The sequence below is a fragment of the Setaria viridis genome, chromosome 4, assembly GCF_005286985.2.
Source record: "Setaria viridis chromosome 4, Setaria_viridis_v4.0, whole genome shotgun sequence".
NCBI lineage: Eukaryota > Viridiplantae > Streptophyta > Magnoliopsida > Poales > Poaceae > Setaria > Setaria viridis.
In genome coordinates this window covers 11692055-11710069 of record NC_048266.2, presented here as the reverse complement: position 1 = coordinate 11710069, position 18015 = coordinate 11692055, and the positions used below count along the sequence as shown (strand labels likewise).

Sequence of the window (18015 nt, the reverse complement as noted above, 5' to 3'; positions counted from 1 at the left end):
GGATCAAGGGGAAGCTATACCCTTGCGCGGGTACTCCAACAAGAACTAGGGGAGAGTGTCGACTCTTCAATACCTCGAAAAAAAATCAGCATTCTAACCCTTTCTTTACTTTCCGCACTTCAATTCTGCATTTCAATTCCTAGAATTGCCATGCTAGTGTAGGGTTGGAACTAGGTTGCAAGCCTTTATGCATGCAGAATAGACACTTTAAAGGTTGTAGGCATATAGGGTAATTAGGCTTAACTTAGGTTTTAATTTCCACGAAAATTTGCAAAACCCTAATTCAATCCCCCTCTTAGGGGTCTTGATCCTTTCAGTTTTAAATCTCTCGCTATAGTTGCCGCTATAATCCGTTGTAGCTATTTGAGGTAGGGTAACACTATTTGTAAGGGAAAATTTCCTGTATGCCATTAGAAATTTAGCTCATCCCCTCTATGCCATTCAAATTTAGTCTGCCCCTTCAATGCCACTAAAAATTTAACTTCATCCCCTAGCTGCCATTGCCATCATCTTTTCCTAGAAAAGTACGTGATGCCATTAAATCATTTCCGTTATTCATTGTTTGTTTCCGATTTTACCCTTCCCATCTCCTATCAACACTGTCGATCACAATTCACCGTTAAAACCTAGCCACCGTCGTGGCCCGTCCACCGAGAGCGCGGCATCACGGGGTACTCAATTGGGTGGCCACGGAGCGCGCCACCCCCTCGCTCACCCTCCCGTTCCTGGGAATCAGCGATGCAGTCGCTCGTCGCCCGCCTGCTCCTGCCCTCCCTCTCTCAGCGGTCAGCGCAGGGGCTCGTCTCTCCATACCAGCCCCCTCCTTCCGTCCACAAGAATCGGCAGCACGCAATAGACCTGAGCATTTTAAGCCTAGCTCAGCCTGGCCCACGGGCTTGGCCCAAGCCCGATGTGTTTTGGCCCGCCCACGCTAGCTACCGGGCCAAGCGTGGCTAGGGAAAACCAAGCCCGAAAAAAATTGGGTAAGCCCGAGCCTGCCCAAACAATTAATTTCATTTATTTTCCAACTAAAAAAGAACGGGTGGCCCGAGCTCGACCCGAGCCCAGCCCAAAAACTTGGTCCAACAATGCTCATGGGCTATTCGTGGACACAAATTTTTGACCCGAAATGAACCGAACTTTTTGTCAACCCGACCTAAGCCCGACTCGCAAAATGCTCAGGTCTAGCACGCAACCAGAATAATCCTCCGAGCCGTGCAAGGACTGCTTATCTAGACATCAATGGATGTACGTGCATCTATATGGATTTCAAAAGTTGCAATGATCGCTGAATGTTTTTTTATTTGGTCTATACGTGTATTGGTTTGTGCTTATATGCTTTTGAACATGGTCTATGCATATGTATTGGTCTGTGTATACAGAGTATTTTTTATTGCAATGGCATAAAAAGGGGTACGAAGAAAAATTGTTCATCTCTAGGGGTAACATTGTCTTTTCCTTATTCACTTAACGTCCATCCAACCGTATAGTGACAGCAATGGCAAATAGAGGATGGAGTTAAATTTTCAGAGGCACATGGACTAAATTTAGATGGCACGGGAGGGATGAGCTAAATTTTCAATAGCATACAGGGAATCTTCTCTATTTGTATTCATGTACAATTTAACCGCCATATCCCACTGTAGCTCCATTTAACTCCGCCATAAGCTGTTTTAGAGTAAATCCCTTAGCGGCTATTTAAAACATTGGTTTTTAGTTAAATAATGCAACAGATTACAGCAGGTAAGATCGAAATTGTTAAGCCAAACTACTACTACGTCCGTTCGGAATTCTTCCCTTCCGTTTACGTGGAAATTATCCTTCCTTCCTCCGCTTGACCCTTTTCGCGAGCCGTGCTGTTGAGAACTGAGAAGGGTGGCGCCAGGTCAAAGCACCTGGCCCAAATGTTTTGGACAGGGCGGTCTGACATTGCCCTGGTGCACCGTAAGGATGGCAACGGAGTGGGTTCTGATCGGATGGAGTGCATAGGCACCTGAAATCGAAAACCGAACCTAAAACCCGAATCTGACCCGAAAACCAATTCCGGTGAATATCTATCCCCGAAACTGAAATCCGCGGATACCCGCAACCCGACGGATTAACCGAAACCCGAACATGAACAGTACAGTATAACAGTAACAATGCACTTGAGTTATCTTAAGATTAATGCAGTGGAACAATTGAGAGCCTTGGGTATAGGATCTTCATCGCTTGTTCTTTGCTTGAGTCTATCATCATCTTCGCCCATTGGACGATGTCAACACCATCGCCGAACTCACCTACAGGGCTTCCTTCCAGTGACCAGCTCAAGAAGCACAACGCCAAAGTTATAGACATCACTCTTCTGTCTTCTCATCAACCTTCAGTGTGTATGCATATTCTGGAAAGCCGCAGATGACAATTAACAACAAGGTCAATTAATTATTTAATTGGAAAATAACAAAATCATGCTTCGGAGGGCAATAGCAAGACAGTTAGTGTTACAACAGAAGATACAACACTGAAGTGACAGATCTTAAGCAAATATAAAGAGATCTTTTATGAACCAAAAGCATCTTATAAGCCCATTGTGAAAAAATTAAGACAGTTGATGTGTACCAATACCAAGAAGCTAGGCTTACACAAGACCTGTTTGAAAATGCATGATTGAACCTAGTATAAAGAATCTTACGACATATGATGCATCGATAATATTCAGAATGAACTGAATTGGGAAGGACTGATCTATTACATGGCGCAATGTAACCGTATGAACCAGCGATGGCAAACATGCATTCAGATGCCCCAGAATCCTGCAATAACTTTGCTATCCCCATCCAAATCCTATCACCATGAGCACCCAAAGCTCAATTGAGTCTCTGTACCGGGGTGGCAGGGTGCCGGGGTGGTGCCGGGAGCGGCCGAGCGGGCGGGGTGCCGGCTGGGTGCGGGGCCGAGACGGTGGCGGGGTGCGCCCTCACGGGATGGCGCACAGTGGCGGGGCGTGGCCACATGGGATGGCGGTGGGGCGCGGCCTCACGGGACGCGTCATGCGTGCAGGAGGTGGCGGGGTGGGGGTGCGCCGGGATGGCGCACGGCGGCGGGGTGCGGGCGGGCGTGTGGCCACGCCTCGCGGGAGCGAGACGCCGGATGCGTGCGGCGGTGCGGGACTCGGGAGCTGGGAGGCGGCGGTGTGGAGGTGCGGCCGTGCGGCCGGGGGGTGCTGCCTGGGTGAGTCAAATCTGGATAAGGATGTTATATACCTAGGGTTTGATAGTGGGCTTTTAGTGGGCCAAATTGTTTCGGGTACCCGATGGAGCTCCGCGGGTGCTTTTAAAAACCCACCCCAAACCCACGGTATTTCGGGTATCCGAACCCGAAAAACCGTGGGCGAAAACTGAGAACCGAAACCGAACCCCGTGAACCCAAAACCCGTGGATATCCGACCCGAAACCGATCCGCTGCCATCCCTAGTGCACCATGCTCTCAGTCAGCGTCGACAATCGCGCGCTCGCGGACGGAAAGTGCACTGCCGGCATGCCGGCCGCCTTCGGATGGACGAGCAAGAGAGCCTCCTCGTCTCCTCAGCAACCACGCTCAGCCGATCAGAAATCCATTGTCAAACATCTCCAATAGTATTGGTAAAACTGGTGACCTAAATTTTGTTTAGGTACAGGAGAGATAAGATTTTTAGATATCTCTTATGCTCTTCTCCAACAGTTTTGGTAAAACTAGATACCTATAATTCTTCCAGGGACTAATCCGCAAGTGCAATATTTTCTCAGGGGTTAATTTGCAAAATCGGTTTTTTCTCTTCTTATCCTCTCCCTCCCTTCTCACCACCTCAACAAATTCCCCACCGTCGTCTCCTCCTCCCCCGCTGCTTGCCCTTCGCCGCCCTCTCCTCTTGGCCATGCCACCCTCTGCTCTTGACCCTCCGGCACCCTCTACACCGTGACCCCTCCTCCACCAACGGTGCTGCATTGGGACAATGCGTGGACGGCGCCGCGTGGGCTGTAGCGGGTGGCGCGAGCTGCGGCGAGCAGCGTCGCGCCAGCCACGGCGGGCATCGGGTAGCGCTGTGCGAGGCCACGGGTAGTGGCTCGACGCGTGGCCGTGCGACGAGCGGAGGCGCACCAGTGTGCAACACGGCGCCCAGTGTGGCACGGCGACGAGCAGAGAGGTGAGGGAAGACGATGACGAGGTCCTCTTGCGCGTCGGCGTGTGGACGAGCAGCACGAGCAACCCACGGCTCAACGAGGGCCGCGCAACGGGCGATGTTGCGTGGGGCCATGCCAAAGTTGAGTTGTTGGAGCTCCGCCGACACCTTCCATAGTGGCGTCGGTGGTCGGATGCGAGAAGGATGGCGGCGGCGATGATGGAGGTGGGGATGAAGGTTCAACACCGAGTGGTTGGCTCTCCCGCTAGTAGAAGGAGGATTTAACAGTCCACTCTTTGGATTGGTATGTTTGGATATAGGAGAGAAATTTAGGTCATAGCCTAAAAAGTTTAGGGATAGCACTCCATATAGCAAAGCTGTTGGAGCAGTATTTTTGTCTGTTTTTAAGATATCCGGTCAGTTTTTAGAAATAACAATCCATTTTACATAAGTTGTTGAACTCGGAGGCCCAACTCTGGCACGTCCACCTGCCGTGCCCCATGTTATGTTATGTTTGGTTTAACGCCAACGCACGCCCGACCAAAAAATGGGGCTTGTTTAGTTCCCAATTTGGGAGTGACCAAATTGGCATTTTGCCATAAATGCGCAACTGTAGCGTTTCATTTGTATTTGTAAATTATTGTCCAAATATTGACTAATTAGGCTCAAAAGATTCGTCTCGCAAAGTATAACAAAACTGTGCAATTAATTTTTGATTTCGTCTACATTTAGTACTCCATGCATGTACCGCAAGTTTGATGTGATGGGGAATCTTCTTTTTGCATAGTGTTAAAGTTGGGAGTTTGGAGGGAAGTAAACAAGGCCCGTGCCCAGGTCCGACAGTGCCGAGTACGTGCACTTTTTCGTCAATCGTGGGTGGAAACGTAGGCGGCGAAATCCTGCGCCAATGTTTTGGCGAGCCTACGTTTGGCACGGCGCGCTGCGGCGTAAACCAAACCACCACCATGGAGGCATGGACAGGACAGGTCGTATCTCGTATGACTTGACTGTACGAGCCCCAGCGGTGCCCGGCCGTCGATCCGGACCGGGGTGCCACACTGCCACCACCATGTGCGAGAGCGAGAGCGAGACCCAGGCAGCGCTCACATGCGAATGCGGCCGAGAAGTAAAGGCGAGTTGGTGATGGCACAGCCAGGTCGAGCACGAGCGGTGCCGCGCGCGCTGTCGGGCACGCACGACGCTGTACTGCATCGTCGACGGAGCGGCAACGTGGCCTGGCCTTTCCCGGCTGAGAGTAACTGCGCGCCCAAATCATGTCCAAACACACACCGACGCCCAGCCTCCCGCGCGTTTGCGGCGATCGATCGACGCGCCCTGTTTTGAGCACCGCAACGTGAATAAGGGGCTGTTACGAGGGTCACATCGGATATTTGGACGCTAATTAAGAGTACTAAACATGAGCTAATTATAAAATTAACTACAGAACCCCTATACTAATTCACGAGACGAATCTATTAAGTCTAATTAATCCATCATTAGCAAATGGTTACTGTAGCACCACATTGTCAAATCATGGACTAATTAGGCTTAGGGCCTGTTTGGTTAGCATTGCTTATAAATAAGCAACTTATAAATAAGCAAATAAGTTGCTTATAACCCAAACACTCTTGCTTATAGAGTTGCTTATAAGTTGCTTATGCATAAGCAAATAAGCAAGTTTGGAGCTGCTTATTTTGCTTATGGGGTGCTCTTTACCCCCTACCCTTCCCACTTTTCTCTCTCTCCTCCCACTTTTCTCCTTTCCCCAGATCCCCTTCTCTCTCTCCTTCTCTCCCCCGGCCCGGCGCTCCCACCCCGCCGTCACGCCTGGTGTCCGCCCGCCGGTCCCTCCCCGCCGCCGCCCGCTGCCGCCGCTCGCGCCCGCCGCCCGCCGCCGCCACTCCCGCCCGCCGCCGCTCCCACCTGCCGTCGCTCGGGCTGAGGAAGACGAGGTTGTGGAGGAGCTCATCGCGCGGGATGGCGCCAGGATCGGCCTTCTCGGCATCCTCGAGGACTCCGGCGGCGACGTCGGCGAAGTACGCCGTGAGCTCGGCGTAGTCGCGGTGCACGAGGAACGGAGGGAAGCGGAAGGTATGGAGGAGCAAGTGCTCGAGCGGCCACGGCTTGATGGCCTTGCTTGCGAGCGGGTGGACGGTGGCGCGCTGCCGAACAGGATGGCGCAGGTGAAGTCGAGCATCTGGCGGTCGTTGTGCTTGTTGAACTCGTCGGAGCCAGACGCCTTGAGGCCGGCTTCGACGCGGTCGAACATGGCGGTGAAGGCAGGGGCAAATGTGAGGGTAGAGGGAAATGGGATGGCAGGGGCAAATGTGTCAATAGCAGTCTCATTTATTGCAAATAAGCAACCCAAACCAAACACCTAAGACTTATAAATAAGCAACTACAATAAGCAAATAAGCAACTTATAAATAAGCATCCATAACCAAACATGCCCTTAATAGATTCGTCTCGCGAATTAGACTCCATCTATGCAATTAGTTTTGTAATTAGACTATATTTAATACTCCTAATTAGTATCCAAACATTTGATGTGATAGGTACTAAAGTTTAGAATGGTGTATCCAAACACCCCTTAATTTTGCTAGTACTCTACTCTCCCAGAGCTCCAGGTATCTGCCACTGGCCCGCTGTGCCGCCGCGAGACCGAGGGCACAAGGCGCGACGGCATGTTCGGCTATGTGGTTTCGTCAGACTCTAGGCAAGCACTCGGAGTCGGAGCAACAGAATTTTTTTTTAACATAAACAACAGAAATTCTCAGAGGGTTGAAAGTAACATCTCGGCGACAGCGTTGCCTGCATGTTGAGCACAACTCACGCATGACTTCGCCTCGCGGCCTAATTTCTGCTATTCTTCTGCACAAAATCTTTGTTCCCGTATGGTTTATCTGCAACTGCAAGTTGGCCCGCCCGACGACTTGAGAAGCCAGTTGCTTGCACCGGCGCCGGCGGGACTTCCTGTAGGAGGGCTAGGAGGACTGGAGGAGCACGCATGCATGTGGCTGGTCCTAGCCCCCTTTTCCGTTTTTGCAAGCTGGACTGATACAAGGCCTGTTAAGTTCCCTCAAAATTCCAACTTTGTCACTATGCAAAAAGAAAATTTCCCATCATATCAAACTTGCGGTACATGCATGGAGTACTAAATGTAAACGAAATCAAAAACTAATTGCACAGTTTTGTTGTACTTTGCGAGACGAATCTTTTGAGCCTAATTAGTCAATGTTTGGACAATAATTCACAAATACAAACGAAATGCTATAGTTGCGTATTTATGGCAAAATACCAACTTTGGCACTCCCAAATTGGGAACTAAACAATACTAGCCCTGCCGACCCGAGTTTTCGTTATTGTTTCGGGTTTCCCAGAACGGGGACCCCTACACTACACTGCGACTGCGATGCCGCGGATGGGCTCTAGAAATCCCTGTCCCCGGCCATGTGCCCCGCAATCTAGTGGAGCCAAAAGGCCATTAGGATATACTACGACCACTGCGCTGCGCGGGGAGGAATCTAATCTCATGCAGCGCCTGATCCATCCGCTTCAGACCTTGATCTACACCCCCACACAATGCTCATTGCTGTGTCTAGTGTACCTACCAAACCACATGCACACACGAGACATGCAGTGCCAGCCTTGACAGCAGTGTGCTGCTAATCAGATCAGAGAAGGCAATCATAGCAAAAGTGGGCAGGTAAACAAAGAGCAGAAATGCCTAAACCTTTCTGCCGTTTCGGTTATTAGGCGGGCAACTGGCCAAGTTAATGGACTCATGGTCGACACGGGTCCTGGACCTGTGGTGGTGCCGCGGTGGCTCACGAGCCCAACCACGCGGGGGGCGGCAGTAAAGCCGAGCGCGCGAGCATGGATCATGGTCGCCACTCGCCAGCCTTTCTGCCTTTGTCTGCGCACCCACTGGCGCCGCACATGCCGGGCCTGTCCTCGCCGCGGCCGGTACGCTCCCTTCCATAACTGCCCTCACCTCCCCGGCTGCCTGCTGCCTGCTGCCGTGCTACGGTGCCACCACCACCGCCACCGTCCACCGTCCCCTCGCTCTATAAAAGCTCAGCCCGGGCAGGGCAGTTTCTCCTCCCCAAATATCTCGCCCCTTCTTCAACAGCTTCACCTCTCCCTCTCTAGCACAGGGAAAAGTGCCGAGAAGAAGCTGGGCAGGGCAGTAGCGATGGCTGCCAAGGCCGTCTCCTTCCTGATGCTCGTGCTTCTGCTCCTCGGCGTCGCCTTCCCCGTGGTAAGCTCACTGGCCTCATCCTTTCAGCCTTCAAGTTCCAGCCGTTTTCCCGTGTGCGCTATGTGCTCATTCAATTCTCTGTCTTCTGTTTTGTCCAGCAGGAGGTGGAGGCCGGCGGCAATGGCAGAGGCAACGGCAACGGCAACGGCGGTGGCAGCGGCAACGGGAACGGCTACGGCAGGGGCAACCTGAAGCCGTGGGAGTGCTCGTCCAAGTGCGCGTCGCGGTGCTCCCAGACGCAGTACCACAAGGCCTGCATCACCTTCTGCAACAAGTGCTGCGCCACCTGCCTCTGCGTGCCCCCCGGGTTCTACGGCAACAAGGGCGCCTGCCCCTGCTACAACAACTGGAAGACCAAGGAAGGAGGGCCCAAGTGCCCCTAGATCAGGATGAGATCATTCAGATCCCCGCCGGCATTGCTACCCGCAGCTGGCCGGCTTACTGATCCGTGCATTGTTCGTGATCTGTTTCTCCCCCAGTAGTTGTTAGTGATGCAACATTTGCTGAATCTGGGATGCTATCAAGCAGATCTGGATGCTGCATCATGCGCTAGTGCTACTGTTAATTTGTGAGGCATTAAGAAAGAACAAGTCGGGGAGAGTGAGGATTCCTAAGTTTCAAAAAAAAAAAAGAGTGAGGATTCCTAGGTAGGGTCTACCATGTGCTGATGTGCATCCCCCCTCCTTAAGCAGTGGTCCTACTCTATTACTAGGACTTAATTAAAATTATCCTCCGGGCCTAGTTGCCTAATGATGGAAATCCCAGACCATTAGTGGGGCCAGTCAGAACTGATGTCCTTGCTATTTGCAGTCGTAGACTGCCAGTTGTAGGCCATTTGTCTAATTTTGGAGTTCCAAAATTACTGTAGCGTTTTGTTTATATTGGTGAATTATTCTCCAAACATTGACTAATTAGGCTCAAAAAATTCGTCTCGCAAAGTACAACAAAACTGTGCAATTAATTTTTAATTTTGTCTACATTTAGTACTCCATACCGCAAGTTTGATGTGATAAGGAATCTTCTTTTTCATGGTGCTAAAGTTAGAATTGGGGTGAACAAGGCCCTAATATATAACCATTTCCCTCTCGATGGGCAATGGTCGTACTCGTACGTGTTTGGAGTGCCCTTCTTTTCGAGTGTGACAATGTTCAGTCTTCAGTGTGATGGATCTAGATCTGATCTTCGGAGTTCAGGCAGATGTTTCGGAGTTCCAGCTTCGCCAGAGGTCATTTCCGAAAGAGGTATCAGGGCCGTGGTATCAGGTCTTCGCCACTTGCCCCTATAATGGACCTGGAGATACAATCCAGTTTACTCTTGGGCCACACTCACATCCGTTGTTGGTCCTCCCTGACGGGCTACACATGCCATGGCCCATAAAAATACACGGCTAGGCCGCCCGCCACCCCGGTCGGATGTTGCGTGAGTGGCCCGGACTGTTGATCCAGGTTGGGCCCAAAGATACTATTTGTTTTCAGTATTGGGCCGTGCACCCTGTGAGTTAGTAGTGCCCGCGCTCAGTAGTGATGGCTTGGCGACGTGGGCCTACGAAATGGCGACGCTGGTTGTTGTTTCTTTTTTTGTTTTCCGTGATGAGAAAGGGAGACGAATACAACTGCGGAATTCCCCCATTATTTATTTTGAATCAAATTTTGTTTCTTTACCATTTTTATATACAATTACCTCCCAAATTAGATTAAAAAGTCATGTCCAGACTATTTACAGACAAAACCCAGAGTTGATGCATCCTGCCAGTAAAATTGTACGCGCTCCTGGTTCCTCGGCGTGCGCATGGCTCTGAGCCAAATCCCTTTTGTTGATGCCTACTAATCTACTATGCAGACACCCGGTAATCCTTGCGTCCCTGAGCTAACGGAAGTTCCAGACTCCACCGCAAGTGCTCCCCGAACTGCAAAGCTGACCGAACACTTTGGGGATGATTATGAACGCTGCGTGCGTGCGTAGGCATGACGATTGACGACGCGCCTGATCTCACACCCCAAACACATGGGCCCGTCGACATGGCGCAAACGTGGCGCGTTGCATTTGTTTGATGAGCCTCTCCAGCGGCAACGCTGTTGCCGCGCCGTGGATCGTGGATCTGGGATGGCTAGGTGGCAGCTTGTTGGCAGTTTCGACGAACCGGTCTTCTCAAGAACAGCGCGCAGCTCTCGAGGTGTATGTGTATCATATCAAGAGCTAGCTGCCTACGGGCGGTCAACTTGAGCTCCGAACAGTGACGGCAGACGAGTCTGACTTTGCGGAAGCCAAGCAATCGACTGCACACGCCAGGGAACTGTCGGTGCCCAACAGGATTACAGGAGTGCAAGCAAACAAGCGATTCGTGAAATCCGCCAAACATTGGACACGAAGACTTGCGGCCGCAGTGCCCATCACATGCTCTGCTGATCTGTTCTGTATCTTTTATCCAAAGAAGATTCATTCATTAATCTCTACTAGGTCTAGAGTGTATTTCCTCGCACACGCACTGGCCGGTTCACAAGTTCGCTCGTCGCTAGTCAATGAATGGGTTGCACTCCACAGCGTGTGATCACGTGCGGTGAATAATGCGTGTGTTCAGTGTTCACTCATCGCAGTTCCAGCGCCACTGACCCACCCCATGTACACGGACGCCCTCGCCGCGCGCGCGCTATAAAGGCCAAGCGGCCGGGGCGCCCTTCCTGCAAGTCTAGCTATAGGCAGCGGGCAAACCAAGCCAAGCAGTTGATCTCTCCCAAGGCGTGCACGCTGACGCGGTGAGCAATGGCGGGTCGGGGAAGAGGCAGTGCAAGCGGCAGCAACGGCGCTCTGGTGGCCGCCGGCGCGGCGCTCCTGTGCGCGGCGGCGGTGCTCCTGGCGCCCGCCCCGGGCGCGGAGGCGGCGGGTGCGACGTACCTGGTGGGCGACGCTGCCGGGTGGACGCGCAACGTCGACTACGGCCAGTGGCTCGCCGGCAAGACCTTCCACGCCGGCGACATGCTCGGTAATACGTCGTAGGATCTCCATCGACTAGTAGATTTTTTTGGTTCTTTCTTTTGTTTACACTGACGTTGTTTTCTTCCGTGCAAAACGCTGTGGCAGTGTTCAAGTACAACTCGACGTTCCACGACGTGGCGTGGGTGAGCAAGGGCGGGTACCGCCACTGCATCGTGTCGCCCAAGGGCCGCGCCCCCGTGTACCGCAGTGGCTACGACACCGTCCGGCTGCCTGCCGGCACGCACTACTTCATCTGCGGCGTGCCGGACCACTGCCAAGCCGGCATGAAGCTCGCCGTCAAGGTCTACTGACCGAGACCAACGACCAGGCGGCTCCGGGGCCGGCCGGGTGCTCTCCACCGACCACCGGCCTGTGACGTTGTTGGTATGGTGGTCGCCGTCGTGTCGTTGCACGTTCGTGTGCAACGTTCTCTCTTTGTGTAGGTCGCGTGTTGTTGGAGTTGCGTGGGTTCAATTGGCACGTACTCCATGTAACATGCCTGCGATGAGTAAAACCTGATGCCCTTAATGTTAATCAACAAGCCTGGATCATGGACGTACGTTATCTCAAGGCTAAGTTCTCGATGGTGGAGTCACGTGGAGAGCAAAAGAAAGATGTCACACCGCAGCGTGTATCGTGCCAGACGCCATCCTTGGAAGTTGACTTTGAGCTCTACAAATGGTCGAACAGAACTTTCCAAGTTCACATGGATTTTTTTTAACCTCCTAGTCTCTACATACAGTCACAGTCCATTCAGTACCCCGGAAGGCTTGCCCCCAGAGATGGTCTCATACGTTTTCTCCAAAAAAATGTTTATGCAAAGATGAGTGAGCAAACTGAGCATACTCACCTCAGTGTGCGTATGGTCAACTTAGTTCATTTGAGTTAGCTTCACATCGGTCTAGTAATAAAAAAAGGCGATGCTATCCTTCGGTTGCCTGAAAACGAGCTTGTTTTCAGGTAACCAAGGACGTCCGATCATTTCAGATCGCACGTCGATCTCCCGTTCATCTTCTAACTTCGGGTTGTTATTTCTCGTGTCACACTCACACGATCGTGTCTGGCCGTCCCTGAGACCACCAAGGCTAACCACCATCAGTACATCCACTGGCGGCCCAGTGCCGCCTCCGCGGCTCCGCCTGGCCCAGCTGACCATTACCCGATCTGGCGAGCTGGCGGCGATATGTGAATACGCGCAGCGGTGAAGTTCAGGCACCAAACTAGGGATGCAGGTTGCAGGGTTGCCGATGGTGACATTTGACTCAAATGATTTGAGCTCAAGATATAGAAAGAATGCTTCGAGACAACTCTTAATTTCTCTGAAAACTTTGCGAGCCTTTTAGTGAAAAGACAAAAAAAGGTAAGCGCAAACAAAAGAAACAGGCATCAAAGGCTGCAGCAAGAAATACGAAGAGCAAAACTCAAGAATGGGCGGATTTTTATAGATGCTAGAGAAATCGAGCCCAAATGAAGGGAATTCACATACTCTGCCCTGCAATTGTTTCGATTCAAACTGAACCGGTTCCATTTCATCCATTGCATCAATCATTAGATATGGCCTCTCGTCGCTCACGAACTGCGTCATTTCTGCAACTAGGAAACAGAACAAACTAACAAACTGCTCAGGTAGCATCGACAGGTCTTGAATATACAGCCGTGGGGAATACGGCAGCAATCCTTTACTTTATCAGCGAGAACCCAGAAACCGAAAAACTACAACTATCAGACTCTCCAGCATGCTAAGCACATGGTGCGATTCTCTTCTCTAGCACTCTCCTCTTAGTATTGAGACAACACGGAAAGCTTCTATTATTTTCCCCTTCATCCAGCCAATCTAATTAATCCAACCTTAACAAGAAGGAATAGAAACTACCGCCAAACTGAAAAGTCCAAAATGATGATAAGTCCTGAACACAGGTTCGGCATAGGGATTTCAGAAGGAATGGTTCAAGGCAGAACATGCCAATCAGACGTGGGTCTCCAGGAGGACCAATTCAAGGCCAAACCTACAAAACCACAAAACAGCATACAATATTTCAGTGCGACAGCTAGGAAAACAACAAAGACTCCCTGCTCTGAGAAAGACCATCAAAGCAATTAACTTTGTAATGTGTTCATACTATCTGCAATGTATCATACTAATACGCGTTGTTACCGCTATATATAATCCCCAGAGGATCAAATGCAGCATTGCCTCAAACAAACAGCCAGACACCTCGTTTTACCATCTAGCACAAACCACAATCTACTCAACCTATCAACATGTCAGGGGAGTGGTCTGTTGGACTCGGCAGCTGCTTCGGAGATGTCGGCACCTGTATGCAGTATACCTTCTCCGTTCTTCTCACGCTTCTTGCACGTGATTCAGAATGATCCATATTTCATTTCTTTCCCAATGTTGCAGGTTGCTTGACTTGCTGGTGCCCCTGCGTTACATTTGGCCGTGTTGCTGCGGTTGTGGACAGAGGCTCCACATGTAGGTGTTCCACCCTTTCTCTTCTCTTTGTGCATTCATACAAACCATCAATCTCCTTGGCTGACTCCTACTTATTTGCAGCATGCTGCATGAACGGGACCCTGTATGTTCTGCTACTGTCCATAGGTTGCCAGTGGGTGTATACTTGTAGCAAACGCTCCTCAATGCGGGCGCAATACAACCTACAAGAATCGCCGTGCTTGGACTGCTGTGTCCACTTCTGGTGCGACACCTGCGCGCTGTGCCAGGAGTACAGAGAGCTCGAGAAGCGCGGCTTCAATATGGCCAAAGGTATCCCTCCTAGTGAAGGAAAAATAGGGAAAATTTTGAATGTTTACAAAAGACACATTAATGACCGAATCATGATCTTCATCCTTCCTTGTACAGGATGGGAAGGTAGCAACAAGGTGGTGGGGTGTGTAGAAGGGATGAGGCCACCACGAAAGCAATCAATGTGCTTCTAGGATAGCAAAGTTCAAGAGTTTGCTTAGCATGATGATTGGTTTCCCTAACTTTTCCAAGTCTTCCAATGATAAGGAAAAAAGGGCAGCCTTCTGATCTTTGCTTAGTTTCGTACAACACTATAATGTTGTTAAATTTCCATAAACTTGTATGGTGTTTGGTTTATTTTCTTTACTCTTTATTAATGTTTCCACATTGCAACATCAGCAGGAAAACATAGGCTGATGTTCAATGACATAAACACAAATTGGGCATGTTACCACTCAATCCGAAAGACTTACTGCAGACCAACAAATTGGCATAAGCACATAGACACTTGAGGATATGAAATCATCGAAGTGTAACCATAAATGGTTGACTAACCAAATCAATGCTAAGAAGGAGGACCTCAAAAAGTTCAATCATCTACAGAAGCTTATAGCTCATAATTAAAGTGCCCATAAGGCACGCAAGGGATTATTCATAACTATAGACGCCCATAAAAATGATTGACGAGACAATAGACATGCGTGAGATTTTGTATGAATCTAGTAATTCAGGATTTAAATGCCCCAAAGGAATACAAGAGATTGCCCAACTGGAAGACTATCATCCTAATGAAACTAAAAATGACACAGGGCAAAGAAACAAGATGAGTTGCAGCTTACCATATACCCAATTGCTTACTGAAGTTCAGGGTCTTAGGTTCAAATATTTGCTATGCAAAAAAAGTGGAGCTTATAAGGTAAAATTATTGTTCTGCTGAAAGATCAGCCAGTCTTGAATTATTCATTTGCAGTCATTCAGTCATACCTCAACAGCAACATTTGCAGCTCATGAATACCATTCTCTATGGCCCGGAAACAACTCAGGCTGCACTGTTATCTCACTTGTGAGCCCCATAGAAATCCCAATCTTATCATAACCATCGTCAATCCATTAATACATTCTCTTAGCAATATGTTCTGCAACCTCTTACTGTCTGTGACAATACTAATCCTATTGCATCCATAAAGTAATTGCCTTGATCCAACAAGGTTAAATTGTCGCATACCGCAGATCTTCAGTCACACGTTCTGATTAGCAGTCAACAAAATCTATTCCCTGCACAGGGGGGACATTTTTAGTTGTAGATAGTTTGTCAAACTAATTGCATCCATGAATGAATGATTTCATACATTGCAAAATAGCAAAGTGCTCAACAGCGCAAGGTCCAATAAGCAAATCATACGCTGATGATCTTCACCTTCCTCTAACAATCACCGATTGCCATCATCGAACAACACCTTGTAAAACCGTCTCCTCTCCTCCCTCTTCTCTGCACTATCTAGCCGAGCTGTTTCCTCATCTTCCACCTTCTCTTCCTCTTTCTTAACCTCAATCTCCCCTCTCCTCCTCTTCTTCTCAATATTCGCAGCACGCCTTCATTGATTATACTCATGCAGCCCCTCCTGCATGAGCTCCCCAAGCCGATCCTTAGCTGCCACGACAGGATCCTTCTCCCTCAACTCCGATCCCTCGTACCCTAGCGCAGCACCACCGTGTGAATCTTGTATCTATTCAACACGTAGAAGAGGCAAGGGTACCGGAGTAGCATCCTTGCCGTGTCCTCAGGCAGCCCAAACTCCCTCCTGAAATGCTCCAGCTCCAGAATTGACATCTTCCTCCACAGCGTGAGTGAGAGGAGTTCGTGCACCACGGCCACCGCTCGCTTCTCGGCCTCGGCGTCCGTGCACGGCACGGCTCACTCCTCCGAGTAGGGCGAGATGTAAAGCGTGGAGTTGAAGTCCTCCATCTTGGTGTGCGACTTGGCCCAGGAGGCGGGCAACGAGCAGTTGAACCGCGGGGCGGAGTTGCTCACGGCCGCGGCGGCCTCGACGGCAGAGACGGCGAGCGAGGGCGCCCACTGGATGAGCTCCAGCTCGGCTGCGTTGCGGAGGTGCGGGTACGGGTTGGAGAGGCGGAAAAGGTCGGTGTGGGCGGGGAGGAGGCGGAGGAGGTAGTCGTCGGGGAGCCCGAGCGGGCCCCGCAGCGCGGCGAGCTTTGAGACCTGGAGGCGGCGGCCGCGGGCGAGCATGAGCACCCGCGCGAGGCGGTCCGCCATGGCCGGCTCGGAGGCCGCGACTGCGGCCTCCTCGGCGTCGACGAGCGCCGCCATCCGCTTGGTGAAGCCGAAGTGGGGCTCCAGCTCGCCGCCACCGGCGTCGGCGGAGAAGAACTCGAAGCAGGAGGGGTACTTGCCGAGCCAGTTGGCGGCGCGGACCATGAACTGGAGGAACCTCACGGGCGCCGTGCGGGAAGGGAAACGGAGGAGGAGGCGCTTGATCTGGTTGTTCACGACCCAGCGGCGGTTGCGCCGGAGCGCCGCTTCCAGGGCGGGGTCCTTTGGGGACGACCACCGCCCCATGCTCGCCGACGTGGGACGGACGGCGGCGGATTCGAGCCGTCCCCGTTCCTGAGGTCGACCTTGACAAAAAAAAAATCGGCGTTCCTCGCCGGAGGCGGCGGTGCTGTTGGCACTTGGCAGTGGCGGCCCTGGCGTCGCCCTTCTTGTGGGACGCGTCGGAGAAGAAGGAACTCCTTGGATGAGCCGAAGGAGATGCAGTATCTGGCGGCGCCGCAGCCGAGCAGGCTGCACAGTCACCGGAGGGCGCCGACCGCCGACCGCCGAGCAGGCAGCGGCGGCGCGGTCGATGCGGCGCTTTGCAGGCTCCAGCCGTGCGGGCCTCGCAGGCGGTTGCGGTCTTCCCGCAACAGCCCACAAGGCCTTGCAGGCCAGGCCGCTTGAAACGGTGCCGCGCAGGCTACGCCAAACGCGGAATAAAATCGCAGAACCCAAATATGTCGAGGAACGCGCTCGTGGGCCTTTTCGTTTTACCTATGGGCCTTTCGTTTCCCTAAAGTGAACGTGGCCTTTTTGTAGTTGAATGGCCTTGCTACGAGGGCGGTTTTTTAAATGGTACGCACATACGACACACACAACCGCACGCAACACCACACTCATGCCACGCGCACATACACACGTACGCGTCTATACACATGTTAGAGAAGAGATTGGAGAGCTTACTGAACACGCGCATGTCTACTCATAGCAATTCTCTACCTAATATGTTCTTCCAACCGTCGTGGTTGTTTTGCAAAAAAGTCCCTCAATTTTTTCATAATCAACTCGCAATCCTTGGAATTTTTCTTGATGATTTTGTAAAAAGGTCTCCAAACTTTACTGCAATTGTGGAGGTCAAGCCGCTCGCGCCAGCCGAGCTCGCCTGGGCTGTGCCGTTTGTCGCCGCCGTGGAGTCGGCCAGCCACCTGCGCCGCTGGTGGCCACGCTAGTCGCCTCCGGGCCTGCCACCTCCGCCACTAGGGCCGGGCCGAGGTGGCCACGCTGGCCGCCGTGGCTCCTCCGCGGGGGCGCGCTGGAGAGGTGGGACCGCAGGGGGGTGTCGGAGAGATGGGAGAGAAGAGAGAGAGGAGAGGTAGGAAAGAAGAGAGAGAGGAGATAGGGTCGGGAGAGAGAGGAAAGGTGGGAGAGAAGAGAGAGGGAGGGAGGAGATAAGGTTGGCTACTTGAGAGGAAGGATGGGAGGAGAGTTCGGCTAATAGGAACGCTTGGTTTCGGAGGTATGGATCGATGACGTGGCAAATGTGTTTCTTCTTTGAACTTATAACATATTTTTTGGACTACTAAACAATCTTGAATGAAAAAGTTGTCAGCTACAAAGTTTAA

At 51.4% G+C, this 18015-nt stretch overlaps 3 protein-coding genes and 1 pseudogene across 4 annotated transcripts; 3 read left to right on the top strand and 1 right to left on the bottom strand.

Moving 5' to 3' along the window:
* The first annotated feature begins 8114 nt into the window (after positions 1-8114).
* On the top strand, positions 8115-9278 carry LOC117851358 (peamaclein). 2 transcript variants are annotated; one of them, XM_034733161.2, is made up of 2 exons: positions 8115-8399; positions 8501-9278. In XM_034733161.2, exons 1-2 carry the CDS (start codon positions 8334-8336, stop codon positions 8780-8782), a joined length of 348 nt encoding a protein of 115 aa, XP_034589052.1. In that variant the 5' UTR covers positions 8115-8333; the 3' UTR covers positions 8783-9278. The 2 variants fall into 2 exon arrangements, with proteins under 2 accessions (XP_034589052.1, XP_034589051.1); XM_034733160.2 differs by having other exon boundaries at positions 8126-8399; positions 8498-9278.
* A 1647-nt stretch (positions 9279-10925) lies between these two features.
* LOC117853141 (basic blue protein) lies at positions 10926-12093 on the top strand. The gene is made up of 2 exons (XM_034735514.2): positions 10926-11379; positions 11478-12093. Exons 1-2 carry the CDS (start codon positions 11160-11162, stop codon positions 11681-11683), a joined length of 426 nt encoding a protein of 141 aa, XP_034591405.1. The 5' UTR covers positions 10926-11159; the 3' UTR covers positions 11684-12093.
* Positions 12094-13634: 1541 nt separating this feature from the next.
* Positions 13635-14312, top strand: LOC117854258 (cell number regulator 11). Its single transcript, XM_072293411.1, has 4 exons — positions 13635-13689; positions 13777-13848; positions 13975-14139; positions 14236-14312. Exons 1-4 carry the CDS (start codon positions 13635-13637, stop codon positions 14310-14312), a joined length of 369 nt encoding a protein of 122 aa, XP_072149512.1.
* A 621-nt stretch (positions 14313-14933) lies between these two features.
* LOC117854257 (protein WHAT'S THIS FACTOR 1 homolog, chloroplastic-like) lies at positions 14934-17187 on the bottom strand (annotated as a pseudogene).
* Between the last annotated feature and the right edge of the window lie 828 nt (positions 17188-18015).